Genomic DNA, 18,648 nt, shown 5'->3' on the forward strand with positions numbered 1-18,648 from the left:
TGTGCTTTTTTTAAAGCAAGTAGACAATCACAGGGCAGTTTGACATGTCACGACTGTGACTAGCACAGCTGGGGACTGGGACCGAGTTAGCAAGCTGCATCCTCAGTCGCACCAGTCAAAGTAGGCTACGGTCCGGTACGTTCATGTTTAGACGGACGTCAAGTAAAACTTTGATTTGGCTTTACGTGCGTAAACAAGTAAGCCATCATGTGTGAAAGGTCGCACGTAAGAGTAAAGGTCGGGAGAAGTTTTCTGTTTACGCGCGACTTTTCATACTTCTCCCCCATTTTCTTCTTTCACCAAAAGCAAGTTTTAAAACGTTAGCGACCTTGCACGCGAATCTGCAAGAACCTTCAAGTGTAATTTCTACGGGAGACGAGTGATGATAAATGAAAATTAAGTTTATGAGTTTATTTCCGTTCTTGTTAGTTACGTTGAGGCACACTCTCAGTGCTTATCCCGATTTCCGGCGGTCCATGCCATTTACATGAGTACGTCCCTCATTCGGCAGTCAGGGGTTTCTCACGTGAGTTGAGCCATGGAGTTTGTCACGCGTTCCTTTCTAGAAGCCTTGGACCAAACATGGCTGGTGGTATAGCGGGTATTTGGGTCGCACTTTTTGTGTTTTTAGCGGGATTTCATACGACTTCATCCCGTTCATTCGTTGTAGACTGGAAGAACGACGTTTTCCTTAAGGATGGAGAGCCATTTCGCTACATTTCTGGTAGTTTTCACTACTTTCGTGTACCGAGGTTTTATTGGCAAGACAGGCTATTGAAAATGAAAGCTGCAGGTCTTAATGCAGTGCAAACGTAAGTAGAAATCATGCGTCTTTCCACCATGATTTAAAGTTTTGCTGTATAACAAGCTTACAATTTTACTGCCTTAAGAAACGTTACCTGCAAGAGAACGAGACTCAATTCCGAATTGAAAGACAGTAGTTTTCAGCAGGTCAAATTATTTCGTGCACTGAGCTAGTATGCTTACAACGTCAACAGTTAATCCTATAGATATCACGGTGGAAGTATCTTTATTTCGGCTCTCTAAAAAAAGCCATGGAAAGTTTAGTTTGGCTTACATAATTTTGTCTATTTCAATCTTTTTAGAATCATTTCCACGGGTTCAGACAAAAGGAGAATCGTGCAAGTTTTTGAACGGCAAAAAGCACTGCAATCTCTAACAGAACTTGCACGGTATTAAATTTGCACACGAATTGCGCAGGTAAAATATTCGTCCGTTCAAAACTTTTTCCGGACCGCTAGCTGTAAGCGGGGTTTTCTTTTCATTTGGTTGTCAATTCGACTAATTGATTTCAGAAATTCAAGTCCTTTGCGGGTAGTATGACCTTGTTTGGATAACACTATTAACAGTTCATCGGATGATCCTATTAATAAATAATTATGCGTAAACAAAACTGTAGAAATATTATGTAGCTGTTAGATGCCTGCTCTTTATTGATATCACCAAATATGAGGGTTTCATGTCTTCTGCTCGGATTGCTGTCCTTAGGAGTTTTATCTATGGGTTTAAAAGAAAGAAAGTTAAAAAGGAAGAAAGATTCAAAACACACAAAGAAATCGATGAAGAGGAGGACATTTAAAATTGACTTTGAGAGGAATAGATTTCTTAAAGATGGCAAACCCTTTCTGCTGATCTCTGGCGAAATGCATTATTTTCGCACTCCAAAGTTTTACTGGCTGGACAAGTTTTTGAAAATGAAACATGCTGGATTAAATGCTGTGGCAACGTACGGTGAAATTTTGCTTCCTTAACCTATAAAGCTACAGGTTCTCCCCTCCCTGGTAATTTTTTAGGTTATTCCTTTTCTAGGGTTACAGAGGGAGGTGACAGATTGGGAGGGAAGGGTCAGGTGGTTTTATCCTTCAGGAAGCTCTCTTACAATTAAGATCAGCATAAAAAATCTCCCTATTTTATCATTGCTTTATTAAACAAATGGGTGATGTGAATTAGGATAAGGTCACAAAAGAATCTGGTTGATAGTTAAACAACTTCTCCCAACTACCTCCCTAGGAAATGCATAGGGACAAATGAGAATTTGAATTTTGATACAAGGGTTTAAAGGTTAAGGAACAATGATACATGGAAGGTCATGCACGAGCAGTAAGCAAAATTAAAAACAAGAGAAAAATATTTTTATTAATACATTTAAGGAGAATCAATCACAATACAGTACAATCTACACAAGTAATTGGGATTTTATGTTTTCTGTAAAATAGTATTTGAGAAAAATATTCATATTTTGGCTGATTTGATAGTTATTAATTGTTGAAGGTATGTTGCCTGGAACATGCATGAAGCAAAGGAAGGACAGTATGACTTTAGTGGTGACAATGACTTGGTTGCTTTTATTGAGATGGCAAATTCTGCAGGATTATTGGTGTTAGTTAGAGCAGGTGACTGGACTTAAGAAGAGAATTGGGTCATTACACGTTTCTGGAAAACTGCCCACCTACCCCTCCCCTAGGCCAACATTTTTCACTAAGTGAGAAGTAAGTGTTAATGTTTGTTTAGGGGAGGAGGAAGCTAAGGTGGGCAGTTTCCCAGAAACGTATAGTGATCCGAATCGGATCAATAATATTTTGTGGCTACAATAATTTTAAAATAATTGTAGTGTATTACATGTATATGGTATAGTTACGATGAATGCATCTTTATTTTAGCTCCAAAGCAAAGTGATTACAGTTTCAGATAAAAAAGCATTATTTTTAATACAAATAAGAGTTATTTAAAACTAGTTGTTCTGACATGTGTTATTTTCCAGTCTTTCTGTACTTTGTTTGTTTGGTCGAGTTACATGGTTTTCATAAAGAAAATGACTTAATGACAATGACAATATTACCGGTATGTGCACAGGTGAAGTTATTAAGCCAATGACTCTATGAGGAAATGTCAACTTACTAAGTAGAACCAGTTCTCAAAATCTTTCCTATTTTCAGTTGCATCAGCTGCCTCAAAAATCTGTTTCATGAATTTCTCAAACTAAGAAAGTTTTTTTGGAACCCAAAACTTTTGGAAGGGTGTTAGTTTATGGCTCATAGCCAGCACTATCTTTCTTTTATTCTGAGCAGAATTAGCAGCTCGTTGAGTCAGATATCTCTCTCAGGAGTGTGCAACTCAAGGAGATGGCTGAAATTTAGGTTTATAAGCTTATGACATGAAGTATCGTGCATAAAATAACACATATTTTATTAAACCAGCTTCTCTCTTACACAGGTCCTTACATCTGTGCCGAGTGGGATTTGGTGAGCCTCTTTTAGCTAATTTATTTATACAGTTGTCATACCTCCATTGAATGGATGGTGGCAACTGTTGGAGAAGAAACATTAGAAGCCATTTAATAAAAATTGAGCTGCTAATTAGAGGGTGTCCGCTCAATAGGAGGCCACTTTACAAAGGAGTGACATCAATTTTCATCCTAACAATGTCAAACATGAGAGGTTATGAGGATTAATGTAATAATTCCCAAAGAAAAAAATGATTGTTTTGATCTTTTTTTAACAAATTCTCTCAACTTATCCTATGAGGAAATGTATGGTGACAAGTGTGGAGAATTTGATATGTGGATATTGGGTCTTAAAGGTTGATGTTGGGCTGACTATAATAAGGAAGGCAAAGCTTCTAAGGCAACATAAAAAGGAGACACTAGGACCCACTTGGGACTTTTTTCTTGAAGACGTTCCTTCAATAAAAATTATAGGGGTTGTGTAACACAACATCCAAAACTTTCCAAGAAGTTATTACAGATCTATGTACATATTTCATGATATTTATTACTGCTGTACATATATTTTTAGGGTGGACTTCCAGCATGGTTGCTCAAAAACTACACAACAGCCAAGTTTAGGTCATCAACAGACAAAAGTAAGAAAGATATAGATATTTAACATTGTATGCAGTGTGTAGAAAAAAATGTCTTAAAAGATGAAAAATAGTGATAAGCACCCAATCTTCATGTATTTGAGATAACTTTGAAAAGATGACAGTTTGTGGAAAATAGCTGTGAATATTGTGTAAGAAAGAGACTCAGCAGCAACTGAATCAAAATGAGTAAATGTGTTTATCCTTGAACAGATTATATTGCTGCAGTAGATCGATGGATGGGAGTCCTTCTCCCAAAGCTGAAACCTCTTTTGTATGCTAACGGAGGTCCTATCATTGCTGTCCAGGTACAATAGATTTAAAAACTGTAAACTGCCATACATAAATCATAAGTTCCCCACTTACCTGTATAAGCGCCCCCCCCTCCGCCCCCAGGCACAGTACAATATTATAAGCTTCCCCCTCCCCCTCCCCCTCCCGGTATAAGCCCTCAAGCCTCTACATTGTAGCTTGTGTCGAAGCTTCACTTAAAACCAGTCAACGCAAAAGTTATTTTGATCAGCACTGCTATAAAAAGCTTGTTTTGTTGACTTTTTTCTTTTAAGGTTGTTGTATAAACCCCCTTGAATAAAAGCCGTCCATTTACAATGTATAAACCCTCCTAGAAAACCCCATACAAAAATGTATAAGCTCAGGGCTCAGGGGCGTAGCCAGCTTTTCAACTAGTTGTAGGCCTGGTTGACTTCATTTCGACACATCCTGAAAATTGCAAGGATGACTAGTACGCACTGACCTCACCAACACTTTGAGCTTTTCAGCTTTTTAGCTCACCCCAACAGAGCCTAATTTATTACTGAGTGGTAAAGTTATCAAACCAAAAATTTGTAGGCCCGGGCCTACTAGTCTATGGGCTGGCTACATCCCTGGCGCTTATAACCGGCAGTTAATGATAAGCTATTTATTCTACGGCCACTTGGGTACAGTGTTAAGTGGCCATTAGGTATTATGGGGAAGTTACATTGTAGCAGCACAATTGATGGCACCATTTTCCAGGGAATCTATGAATGAATAAATGTTTGAATAGCTTTATTTTAATTAAAAAATGGTCAACTCATCAAGACCTAGAAATCACTGGTGCTATATTATACCTGCCAACTCTCACGCCTGCGAGTTGAAAACTTCGATCTCACGCCGGCTCACGCTTGCGGGCCAATTTCTCACGCCTGATTGAAAAATGTGAGTTGTTGCTGTCTTGCTTGACACAATTTCCAAAAATATGTTAACTCAGACCCATGTAAGGAACGAAAACCATGTGTAAATGAATAAATGACACCTTCCTCGCAATCTCCGATTTTTGAAGTGAAAAGCACTGGGAGCGAGCTCGCGTTTATACGCGTCCTAAGACTTCGGATGTCTGCGGAAGACTTCGGACGTCTCCGGAAGACTTTGGACTTCTTCGGAAGACTTCGGACTTCTTCGGGAATCTTTGGAAATGATTGTGTCGTCTTCAAAAATCCCAGCGCTCCCAGGATAAAAATCTCACGCTTATATCTCAGAAAAAGTTGGCAGGTATACTATATTAAAAACTACTGTAATACTGACAGTAACTGAAATTTTGACAAAACCAACATGTATTTAGATTGAAAGCCTGCTTTACATAATTAGTGCTGTGTATACAGTTGTATTAATTTTGTAGGTCAAAATTAAATTTAGGTTAAAATTTTTTAACCTACAAATTTTAATTCTCAATTAAATCCTTGGTCTCCCAGGTTAAAAAAATATGACCTAAATATAATTTTGACTTGTAACATATACACTGTCTAAGATCTTCAGAATAATTTTGTTTGTAGCCAGCCCTGAAGACCGGGATGGGGTATGGGATAACATTGTTTTGCTGAATTCAAAGCAAGCTGATACTAGCACAATCAAAGTATGATTATGTCAATATTTTAAAGAGAAAAAACAAAATGTTCAGAAAAAAAAGTTATTGTTAACATTACAAAGGAACTCATTGAGCAGTTAATGCATTGGTTCCTAAGCGGTTTCAACAAGCTGCAAGAATGCATCATTATTGTCATTTTATTTGTTAATGAAGCAGGTCATATAAGGCGGCTTGATAGCTGATGTAGATCTTCTACAGCAATGCACACACTGATGCACACATGTTTTAAGGTCGGTACACACTAGGCGACAAGTTGCAGCAACAATTCAAGGCGACAGATCACTCAGTGTGTACAGGTCTGGCGACTAGTTTCAGCAACATGTTGTGGTGACACATTGCAGGGACAAATTGCTTTTGTCTACTGGAGAAATTTTGTAAAAATCTTTGTCTCTGCAACAGAATTTTTTACGCCGTGACAAGTCGCACAGATTCTGTCTAATTTGATTTTTTGCAACATGTTGCTGTGACAAAATTCGTGATATGCAGGGATCAAAGATTTTCACCAAAACTCTCCAGTACAGATGAAGCGATTTGTCGCTGCGATGTGTTGTTGCGACATGTTGCTGCAACTTGTTGCCTAGTGTGTACCGACCTTTAAGGCTAACTACAGTATCACGTTCAATGTTTCCTACTCTTTATGAACGGCAGTGTGGGTTCCTTTTTGTCCCACAAGATTAATTACTACATGTACAGTGGAACCTGGTTAACACAGACACCAAGGGGATAAATAACAATTATTCACCGAAGTGGAGGCGGCTAGTATTGGATATTTACCGAGGCTGCAAAGCGGCGAGGTAAATATCCAATACTAGCCACCGACACTGAGGTGAATAATTGTTTTAGTACATACTAAAACAGTGAGATAATTGAGCACAAAATGATGATTTTTAACTCATTTACTGTTGCCAACGATTACAATTTTGGCGCGATGAACAAACGGTCGCAGTCGTCACTTTTTCTTAGCGACAAATAAAACTTTTGAAGGCGTTTGTTTAGCTCTTGCGGGGAAGTTTCCTTAAAAGGAGTTGTGAATTCTGTTTGTATTTAAAGTAATTCTGTAAAAAAAGATTATTAAATTTAGTTTTAAGCTTATTTATGAACAAGTCAACTAAATAAAGTAACGCAAAAGTTAAGCTTAATTTGCATTTGTAAACAAAAAACTTTTTCACGGTTTTATCGATAACTATTCAAGTCAAAAAGACAAAGCTTTACCTGTTAAAACTTCCAAACCGAACTTCGTCACCTTCTTCATGTATTTCGGAAAGAGCTTGCTTGATTAGTTGTGAAATTTCTTAGTTTGTTACGGCAGCAAACTGGGAAAGCATTTTGCTCGCAACCTACGCGAGTTTTGCGTCGCTCGCTCAGAGGAACTGGAGGTGAATCAGTGAATAGTGCAGGATATTCACTGATTGAGTAGGCAATCAGAGCGCGCGAAAAACACTATCCACTGTTTTAGTATATACTAATATGGATTAGTGCCTGTATTATCCAGGTGTCTGTACTAAGTGGGCTATTTTTAGAGAAATTATATGAGATGTTTTAGTGTTGGGACAGATGAAACTGTCTATTATGTATGGGTGTCTGTATCAAGCGGGTGTTCGTAGAGCGGGTTTCCACTGTAGAACTGTGAAACCTCTCAGAGACAGGGCCCATATAGGTGTTGGTCTTCATTGGAGAAAGCAAGAATTTCTAACCATATGTTGATGCCAAAACAATGGCAGCCCATTGAATTCCTCATTCATCAGTTCTGGATGTGAAGAGCTGGCCTGGTAGGGAAAAGTCTGTCTGCTGGGTCAAAAAGTGTGTCCTGTCAGGGATTTGGCTAAGGAATAGCTAAGCAGGCTTTTTAATTAGTCAAACGGGATTGTTTACTCATTACAACTGCATCTTCAAAATTTCCGTGTGTCTTTGTTTTCCCAGAGTTATTTAAATTGATGGTCTTTTTCCCCTGCCTTGTGGATAGGTACTTGTAGCCATTGTAAAGAGATGGCAGTTTGACAGTGTGATATTATAAATTTTATTGTTATAACAGAACTTTTTAATGTATTCACCTGTAGTAATGTGAGTATAAAAATTGAAGTGCATGTTGTTTGTCGTCTTAGGTAGAGAATGAGTATGGAAGTTACTACACTTGTGACCATGAGTACATGACACACCTGCAAACATTGTTTGAGCAGTACCTTGGTAAAGATGTGATCCTTTACACCACTGATGGCTACAGTGACAGGATGATTAATTGTGGTTCACTACCCACACTTTTTACCACTGTTGACTTTGGAGCAGGTAAAGAAAGTAAAGCTGAATTAGATGGAGTTTTATTAAGACTGTACTCTAGATCAGAAGAGGCATTGAATGAAGCCCAGTGCACCAAACCTGTAAAATCTTAAGTGTCCAACATATCATACATGTCAGCGTGCTGAGAAAGTCGTGTCCGCTAGCGCGGGACTAGTGGATTTTGCTATCGGGCTGGTGATTTTCGTTCTTAACTTGCCCGACGGGCAAGTGCTATTTTGGGGAAATTCAAATTACAGAAGGATTGTAATCAATCCTGCTAATCAAAAAGGGTATTGGGGCTAGTTGAAATGACTTGTGGGCTAGTACATGCTAGCTACAGCTTGCCCTAATGGCAGGCTGAAAAACTGACTTTCTTTGCACCCTGCATGTGCGTGTGAAAAAATCTTAGATTATTTTTTTCTTGTTGCCCAAGAACAAACGTTGGGTACCAGGGGTAATGCAGCTCTCCTTGAACTCAGCCTTGTTTATGGATGATACAGTGGCACCTCAATATAACAAAGGGCCAAGGGACTGGCAAAATATGGTCACTATAACAAGGTTTTGTTATATTTATTTTCCTTGTATTTTACTATTACTGGGGTAAAGAAAATCATTCATTACACCAAGGACTTCCTAGACGTTTGTTATATTGAGGTTCAACTGTAATATTATTATTTTTTAGTAGAGCTCCATAATGATGTCAAAGGCATACATGTACATGCAGAGCACCATGGTTAAAAATGTTGTCATCCAATAGAAATTTCAACCATCTGCCCAGAGCATAAACTCATGTGAAGTTTCACGTTTACCCCATCATAAAATGACTGTAGTGGGACTACCGCTCTTGTCCTTTCAAATTGATATACTCCATTGCATATCAAAGTCAATCAATAAGCTGTTATTATCAGTCATCCATGGGGTAGGGTAGGAGAGAGGGCAGTGGAGGCACTCTTCCATTCCCCTACTTAACCCCAAAACATCTACTATTTTTCCGTCAATGTTTCCCTGTACCGTAAAATTCCGAAAATAAGCCCCTCCATGTATAAGCTCCTCCAAATATAAGCCCCCCAAACCAGTAACGCAAAATACCCTCCGTTAAATCGCCTTTCCAAATATAAGCCCCCCCGGGGGCTTGTACTTGGAAAATTGCCCTCAAATACAAAGTAAAACAAAGCAAAAATGGTAAATTTACTTCCAACTATAAGGCTAGCCTGATCGATTTTGAAACGCAAATTTCCCTCTGTAGATAAGCCCCTCCGAATATAAGCCCCTCCAAAAATAAGCCCCTCAAAAAGGGCCTTTGAAAAATATAAGCCCTGGGGCTTATTTTCGGAATTTTAAAGTAATTTTCATATTAAATATAACGGGATTACCCTTTTAAAGCTTGACTGTACTGACCTTGTAACAAATAATAATCAACATATTTTTTTTATGGCAGGGACAAACAAATCCCATTACTTTTTCTGTTGATATTCTGATGTGTAATTTGATGTGTAGTCATTGTTTTATGTTTTCTCTCTCTCTTGAATAGCGAAAGAACCTTGAACTTGAACAGTTTTTATTGATTTAGATTATCCTTTTATTTTTGGAATGGAATTTTATGGTTAAAACTGAAAGTTGTTTTACTTTTGTCATGGTAAATTATAACAAAGTTTTATTTTCCAGGTGGAGATCCTGCTGGTGCTTTTTCTCACCTGCGTAAGTACCGACCACATGGTCCTCTGGTAAACTCTGAGTATTACCCAGGCTGGTTAGATCATTGGGGAGGGGGGCATCAAAAGAGACAAGCCTCACAAATTGCCAAGTACCTTGACGAGATCCTTGCACTGAATGCATCTGTTAACCTGTACATGTTTGAAGGTGGCACCAACTTTGGATTCATGAATGGTGAGTGGACATTTTAACAAATTTTAGCCTGTAAGCAAGCTCTCGGGGGCTCTGGCAGCAGGGTGGAAAAAGGAAGGAGAGCTTGCAATTACGTCTCTGGAATTTGAATTCCGCCTCCAATTACCCTGTGGCTCGCTGTTGACTAAGCTGTCAGATTTCGGCCAATCAGTGCAAAGGGAAAACGAGTGTGAATGCTAACTAACATTGAAAAACACGTGAGAGCACATGCCAAGGTTAATGACATCGTTACTAATTAAGTCATCTCTACCAATCGGCATTTTTGCATCGACTTTTTCAATGCAGATATACAAATTCCAGAGACATAGTTGCAAGCTCTCCTTCCTCCCCAGAGAGGTTGCTCATGCACTAAGCAAATGTAATTCTTCTACATTTACACTTGTGAATTGTTAACAACTTACTGTATTACATCAAGGAGACCAAAAGTGTGACCCGCTTTTGAATTATTCACATTCTTTCAAACAGATTTAATCCAATCAGAAGCCAGTTGAAAACTAGTCTTGACTTCTGATTGGTTAATGTCTGCATGAAAGAAAAAAAATTTTCCACAAAGTCACACAACTGAGCCTGCTGATGGGCAAATTTCATGATTTTAAAATTCATGCCCAGTTTGGAGGCTTTGGGCAATAAAACAAATAAATGTATCACTCATCGTTAATCCTAGACTACGAGTAGTCCCCCATTTTTCCTCAGGGATAGTAGAGCGAGCGAAACGCGAGTGCGCGTGAAAATCACCCCACGCAAGAAAAGGCGACTTGAGGTTTTTCCTTTTGCTTTACTCTCCCAAACCTTGGAACAATGTATAAATTATAACACAGTGTATATCAAAATTCGTCTATCGTTGTTTACCCTTACCAGCCCAGATAGGCCACGCCTTTAGGGTCTATATTCCCGTATCTTCCCAACAGCAGTCTATGTTCTTAAGTTTTTTTTGACTTAGCGAGTGAGTAAGCTCTCCATTTGAAGGGAGTCGCGTGAAGTCACTCGAAAACGCAAAAGAAGATGCGAGTGCGAGGGACCCTCGCGACATCACCAGTCGCTTGTGTGTTCTCTTCCCGGCTCGCGACGCTCACCATACCTGGTGAGTTTGCTTTCAGGCTATTTCTCAATGTAAACTGTAATTAAGTTTGATTAATCCGTAGGAGCGAATGGCGGTGGTGGCCCATCATATTCACCACAGCCTACCAGCTATGATTATGACGCACCCTTGACTGAAGCAGGGGACCCAACAACAAAGTACTTTGTGCTCATGGAGACTATAGCTAAATACGCCCCAGTCCCCCCCGGCCCTGTTCCTCCTGCTACTCAGAAGTTTGCTTACGGAAAAGTTATGATGGCTAAGGTTGGTAGAAGTAAAATCCTGGGATCAAGATGCACTTCATTTCTTTAACATTTTACAGTAAAAACTCCCTTAAAGACACTGCAAGGAAACCGAGATAAGTATTTTTTGTGTACACGATAAATTTCTCAAAAATGAAGGAAAAATGCAGGGCAATGATTGTTTATTTAACGGGCAAGGAGGAATAGACCTTTTTACTGATACGGCGGCCATATTGAATTAATTTGATTTAAGGAGTATTATAGGATGCCCAGGGGGCATGAGCACATTTCGTTTGTATTTTCGAGCGCTTTTCGGGACATTTTTTCTCAAAGTTTTCTTATAATAAGATTGTAAAGGGAAAAGAGATCCTTGTGCAGTGTTTGGATGCAATAATGATCGCCTTTTTCCCGAGACATATACAGTGGAAGACCATATTTCTAATACTAAACTAGAAAAAGGCGATCATTATTACATCCAAACACGGCACAAGGATCTTTTTTCCCATTAAAATTTTTCCCATTAGCTGACTTGTTAATAAGGCCAGTTTACTATTGTCCAAAAAAAAAAATTACAAAGCTAATATCTTGATTGCTATCCCTTCATCTAAGCTAACTGATTCCCCAATGTAGTGTATTCTCGAATTCCTACAGATTAAACACGGTTAAAGAGTTTCGTGTATTTTTTGGTGATGTAAAAACTTCTCTTGGTTTGGTTTTGTCGGTGTTTTGGTTTGGATACTGTTCAGTGTCTAAATAATAATTAATCGATTAATCAATTTATGATAAATAATAATTGGTCTTTATTTCGTAGAATAAAAATACATGCTTTCTGCCATTCTGGCGTTTTCTTGATTTACTGATAGTACTTCGTGGGTGTGGCCACATTTTAGCCGGAAATTGACTGACCGTCTTTCATTTGCGCCTATGAAATAATTGAAGGCAACTCCTAGTTAAACGACTGGGAAGAACATTATTAAAGCGTTATTCATAGTAGAAAATTTGAAACGTGTAATGTGCAAGGGAGAGATCTTGCGATGGTTTGAAAAATTTTGGGAATTTCCATTGAAACTGTATGTCGTCTCCGTAATGGCCGCAAGTGAGAAAACCGATAATTCTGAAGGGCGGATACAAAATACTCTATGATTCAGTTCGCAAACAAGGCGACTCGTTGCTTGTTTTTTTTGTTTCTAGAAAGAAATGTTTCGAAAAAGGGGTCATTGTGGTCATACGCGTGCTACATAGTTTTCATGCTCATATGATAGAGCAAGCCGGTAAAATCGCAAGTGAACAATAGACATTAAAAAAAGCTGTAAACACGTGCTCTCTGTAGAGAGCTATATTTTTTGTAATGTAAGCCTAAAAAGTTACAACTTCGCTTTTTTATGTTCTCTTTCCGAGAACATAAAAATGCGTTTATGTTGTTGGTTCTCTCCGTTGCTCCGAGAGGTTTATCTCCGGGAACCCCGGTTTTCCCCTCTCCTCAAGAACCAACACTTCGAAATTTCAATTCGATGTGGAACGCAGGGACAATTTTCAACGAGTTCTTAAGAACTCCTAAGTGCTCCGTGGGTAAACAAATTTACAAATTTACAATTACAAATTCGTTCTTGCTTAATAATTTTTCTTAAGCGCATTGTTTAGTACGTGTTTAGAGAAAACTGACAAGGTGTTGCAAACGCGACTATTTTTTTCATTCTATTCCCAGGTCAGTACATTTTATGATGTTTTGGCAAACCTCACTCCATCCGGACCTGTGGCGTCTAACAAGACTTTGACCATGGAGCAAGTCGGTCAAAACTATGGATTCATGCTTTATCGCACAACGATTCCTTCCTCTATCAGTGGCTCCACGGCAAACATCAGCATTCCTGGACTAGCAGACAGAGGAATAGTTTTTGTTGACAAGGTTTGTTATTAAGCTGGTTTACTAACTAAGAGCAATCGCCACTGAAACGTAGTCAACAGTTGCCGGCACCGAAACGTGTGCCCAGAAGCGAACCCAGAAACCCTTGCGGGATACCTTTCGGCTCTAGTTCCCTTCGCGTTTCAAAGTGGCGCATGTGACCCGCGTTTTGTTTTTTTGTAGATTCGCCAGGCGACGCTAATTCGCGTAGGTCCCAAGACTGAAGCCACCATCGACGTTAAACCTGGGTCCACTCTGGACATCCTGGTGGAAAATATGGGGCGCATTAATTATGGCTCCGCTTTACAAGATCCAAAGGGCATCGTTGGAAATGTGACCCTGGACAAAATGGTCCTTAGTGACTGGAGCATATACCCATTAGATCTGGACCCTGTGGTGAAGGAATCTGTACCATCTGAGTTTGAGGACGAAGATAATATTCAGATTCCATCGTTCTACACTGGTACTATACCTCCATCACCTGATGGAACACCAAGAGACACCTTTCTTAAACTCCCTGGCTGGTTTAAGGTTTGTGCAGACTTTAAACGTGTTTTTCTGAGGTTTCGCCCCCTGTCAAATTCCACACCTACAAAAACCAGGAACTCGGTGCCCCCGGAAAATCCTGGAACACTCCCGAACACGTCAAATAAATAAAAAAAATCAGAAAACATTCGGTGTTTTACAGGTTGGGGTTAGGGTACCGTATCATTTACCTAATAGGGAGCTTTAGCATCGACGACGGCAACGGCAGCGAAAACGTCAGTTTGAAAATGAATTCCCGTTTTCAATCTTTGTCGCGTTTATTCCAATTTACTGAAAATAGCAAGTGTAGGCGAATTTCCCAGGAGTTGATTTCTTGAGGACCGCACTCAAGTTTAGATAGAGAAAAAGAGATTCGTCGTCGCTTGTTTACGTCCTCCATAAAACTTGCAATAGACCTTTTTACCGATACGGCGGTCATATTGAATTAACTCGATTTATGGAGTATTATAGGATGTCCAGGGGGCATGAGCACATTTCGTTTGTATTTTCGAGCACTTTTCGAGACATTTTTTCTGAAAGTTTTCTTAGAATAAGATTCTAATGGGAAAAAAGATCCTTGTGCCGTGTTTGGATGTAATAATGATCGCCTTTTTCTAGTTCAGTATTAGAAATATGGTCTTTCACTGTATATTTCTCGGGAAAAAGGCGATCATTATTACATCAAAACATTGCACAATGATCTTTTTTCCCATTACAATCTTATTCTAAGAAAACTTTAAACTGAAGATGGTTTTCGTTTAACTGTTTCTCCATTATGCCTTATATGCTCTCATTGTTCCCGGCAAACAGCGTTTTGATATTTCCGCAAGTGATCTAATTGATCGAAGTGGTCTAATCTATTTTCGCCAAAAGCATATTCGTAGCATTGAGCTTGTTACAGTTATGAATATAAACGTCTCCCTGGTTTAAACGCTTCCAACGATCTCTTTGAAACGCCCCGGGTTTCTTATATAATTTACGGCGGGAATGACTTAGAACGCGGTTTTAACGCCTGCTAAACTAGGTTGTGACAAATAATCTAAAGACTTTTGGAACAGTTTAAAATGTTTACACGAAAACCATCTTCAGATACAAGAGCTGTTTGTTTGTTTTTTCTTCAGGGACAGGCTTATGTGAATGGATTCAACCTTGGCCGATATTGGCCAGTCGTTGGGCCCCAAATTACGCTGTATGTTCCCGCCAGCGTCCTGCTCTCTGGTAAACAGAGTACTAGCAAGTTAGTGCTTTTCGAGCTTGATAACGCTCCCTGTGAGACACCTGATGACTGTTACGTGGAGTTCTTAGATAAACCAAACGTCGATGGCCCTGTCCACCCCATGAAAGGAGAGATCAAAGGATTTGACGACTGGACCGCGATGTATGGCGATTTGATGCCCCAAGATGTAAAGCCAAAGACAAAGGGATCGAAAATCCTGGATCGAGATCAGGCCCTGGCGTGATGTAAATTACATGTATAATAACCGATTTGGTCCAATGAATACAAGGGTCTTGTTAGGGCCTGTCTTTACTAGGAATTTTTTCATTTACTTTGCAAATCATGAATTGTAGTTTACAAGTGACGAACTGTAGTTTACAAGTGCGGACGTTATTTTCTCTTGCTACAGAATTTGTTAGAGCTTGTTTGTTTCCAAAGGAAGCTTCACGCCGTGCACGGGGCATCAATTCTGAATTTTCCAGCTCATGTATTTCAGTCTAGACCTTTCTTTCTCTAGGAAAATCTGTTTTGTAAGTATAGGGTTGTAGCTCAGTGTTTTGTACATTCGCAGTTTAGTACTCGTGATAATTTATAAACCTGCAACACTTACAGAATAATGAATTTAATTTGTAGTCTTCAAAGGAAATAAAAAGTGTGTTTTTTTTAGCTAGACAAATACATAAATTCTTTTTACAGTGCGGAATTTCAAACCGACACACTTAAAAAGAGATCACAACGTTTTCTAAAAACAAACACCTCTGTGCAGCGGCCACCATTTTTGTCCCGGCAGACAGTCCATACATTGACTCTTGTTTAAACCTTTCTACAACGGTAATGGCCACTAAGGCACGTCCTTAGGACCAAAACAACCTAGACAAGGAACTTGTGTAAAAGTCAAGAATGGTCGCGTCATGAAATTTAATCCGTATGGCGCCTTGATGATTAATCGCGGCAATTATACTTGGATTGAGTTTCATTTATACTTCTACAGTAAGCATAAAGTGTCTACTATACATATAGCGAATGTTGCGAACCTTGATCGTTTTGTCACGTTATCAATTTCGTTTTTTGCCTATTTTATCTCTATATATTATATCTGACTGAATTACTATTATTGGGATACAGTAAACATAAACTAAGCACAATATACATGTACTCCCCTAAAAAAAAAGGTCATATTTTTGCCGTTCTTGATTGGTTGGACTGTACTTACACTGCCAACGGAAATGTTGATAAGACACAGATTAACCAATAGGCAATTTCAGTTTGTTTTTGAAATTCAAAGAATTAACAATGAATGAATGAAGCTGAGTATCTTATGAAGAATTATGGACATCGAGGAGGGTGTTATCTGTCGAGGTCGTAGGCCGAGGCGGATAACACCCTCCGAGATCTCCATAATTCTTAATATGAAATAAAAGCCGAATTCACTAATTGTTTTATTATTCATTCAAAATAATTCCTAGTTTAAAAACATGGCAAAAACATACTTGCCTCCATCGATCCATTGATGTTAAGTTCATCTTGGATAGTGCATGTTTATCGTTGTTCAGTTCCGCAAATATTCTCCAAATAGCAGATGTCACCCTTCGAGTTGTCTCCTTACTGTTCTTGCCAAGTTTGTAGCTATTATTTCGCCTTTTTGTTACTCTTGAAACGAGTGAAATGTCCGCCATTTTTGTTTTCCCAACCAAAACAACTCAACCTCGTCCCCAGGTCTTCTTGGTTAACGGTGCATTAACCTGCAAGAAAGCTACACTTTTTACGTCATCTGTTCATTAAACGCAAAATTCTTCCAAACTTGGTCATCAGTAGCTGGTTATGGTGAATTATGCGTGTGCTTTTAGCCCATCAGAATCGGGGAAATATTTTGGATAAATAATAATGTGCATTATGCGGCTTGAAGGGCACTTGTCAATAAAAAACAAACTATAACCACCCAAACTCGCCTTAATGTTAAAGTGTGTCTATATGTCAGCCCTAACAACAGGACAAGAAGTCTGCCCACACTGAAGGCGGCTGAAGTGAGGAGTGATATTGCAGGTAGTAGACGAAAAAGAGGTAAAAGTAACATACAGTGGTTGAGAGAGAAGTCCAACTAAAAAGTCTGCGACTGCCAGGCATCAAGGTAATAATTTAGATGGTGGATAAATGGACGTCTCTTTTGAAGAGCAATCAGGATCAGAGCTTTGCCACGAGATGCGGGTTTAAGTTTCCTAGTGATGCGCTGCACTTTGCATTTGCTGTAGGTAAAGTTTAGGCTAACAGAATCTGACCACGTGACCTGGTCAGATAGGTCCTCCTAAAGTTGTTCTGCATCGCGCGTTGATGTAATTTCATTGAAAGCCTTTGCTTCATCGGCAAAATCGGCACTGGCTTGATCTAACAACATCTGGCAGGGAGTTCACTTACAGAAGGAACAACATGGTCTCAATCTATACACAATTTTAGCGAGAAAGGTACTTCTTCGTCGGGATCATTGGTCAGTCATTAGTCCAGAAAATTCATAGCGGAGCTCTCGCGCGAAGCGCGCCAGCGAAGCACCATGGGTAAGAAAATTTGGTAACCTATCCATCCGAGAAAATTTGGTTATGACGTAGCGTACGAACGACCGTCCGTACACCCACTACATGTAAGCCGATGCCAGATGTCAGGTTATTTTGGGGGGAAAGCGTATGGACACCCGCGTCTTGTGAAGCAGAGACAACTAAAGAGTCAATAAAGACGAAAACGGAAAGCAGAAAATGTTTCTGTATCCGTGTTGTTTTAAGTATTAAGCTTAGATTAATTGTCATGTTCACAAATTTGGAGTATAGAGAAAAAGAAAGACAGAGAAAAAGAGAAAGTAGGGCGACAGGCCAGCGAAGCTCAACGTGAAAAGGAGCTAGAGCGAGAGACAAAAAACAAAGGAGACATTTTCTGTTGGAGGAACAACATGAAATTTTGTAGCGGCGGGATGCTAGCGGCCACCAGGGTGAAACTGAGCGACAGTGAAAAAAAAGTGAGCAAGAACACGGACGACACTGTCTCCATAAAACATGTAAACAGGACGTTTTTGGACGTTTCACGTTGCAGTTGTTCAAAACAACGGCAAAGGAATGTACAAAAAAAGTGTGCTGCACGTGCAAAGTTGCTTATTTGCTAATTAGACCTTAAAATTAGACCTATTGCTGTTTTTTTTACCGATCTCGTTGCCTTCGCCGCTTAGCATTATACGATTTTATATTTTGCTTGACCAATCTATAAAAATTTTCAAGAGCTTCGCTTTTAGCCCTGGCTAAATCTATATATTAAGACCACAACAATTTAATCTCATCTCGCTTTTGTACAAAATTGTGCTGAACTGACGCAAAATAAAGAAATCTCGAGTTCTTGAGCGAAAATGCGCATGCACAAAAGGTGCCACAGGACAACCATTAAGCTCTAATGAAAGTATCCGAAGAAATGTTTAACCCAAACTTATAGAGATTTGTATGGAGACGCCATGCTGGTGCTCACCTGGATGAGCTCCAACATGGCGGACGGAAATCAACAAAAACATCTGTTACCGAGTTTTCCTACAAAAGCGTGAATTTATTCTTCGAGAAACTCATAAACATTAAAATAGTACTTTTTCTAATACATGAACTGTTTAAATAGCAAAATTTCCTGAAATAAGTCATTTTTTTAACCTACATGACAGCTCTCTTAGCCGTCATGTAAATGCCGCGTCACGCAAAAGCT

General features: G+C 39.2%; 1 protein-coding gene across 1 annotated transcript; it reads left to right on the plus strand.

Moving 5' to 3' along the window:
* The first annotated feature begins 534 nt into the window (after positions 1–534).
* Positions 535–15,589, plus strand: LOC140931084 (beta-galactosidase-like). The gene is made up of 11 exons (XM_073380826.1): positions 535–812; positions 2,293–2,414; positions 3,235–3,263; positions 3,816–3,882; positions 4,093–4,187; positions 7,885–8,065; positions 9,722–9,943; positions 11,104–11,303; positions 12,987–13,187; positions 13,368–13,715; positions 14,831–15,589. The coding sequence occupies exons 1-11, from the start codon at positions 583–585 to the stop codon at positions 15,167–15,169; spliced, it is 2,034 nt and encodes a 677-aa protein (XP_073236927.1). The 5' UTR covers positions 535–582; the 3' UTR covers positions 15,170–15,589.
* Positions 15,590–18,648: the final 3,059 nt, after the last annotated feature.

The sequence above is a fragment of the Porites lutea genome, chromosome 3, assembly GCF_958299795.1.
Source record: "Porites lutea chromosome 3, jaPorLute2.1, whole genome shotgun sequence".
Classification (NCBI taxonomy): domain Eukaryota; kingdom Metazoa; phylum Cnidaria; class Anthozoa; order Scleractinia; family Poritidae; genus Porites; species Porites lutea.

Coding starts and splice junctions, on each gene's coding strand:
- LOC140931084 (XM_073380826.1), top strand. CDS start 583: ATGGCTGGTGGTATAGCGGGTATTTGGGTCGCACTTTTTGTGTTTTTA. Junction 2,415..3,234: donor ATTGGTGTTAGTTAGAGCAG/GTGACTGGACTT, acceptor TCTCTTACACAG/GTCCTTACATCTGTGCCGAG. Junction 9,944..11,103: donor CAACTTTGGATTCATGAATG/GTGAGTGGACAT, acceptor ATTAATCCGTAG/GAGCGAATGGCGGTGGTGGC.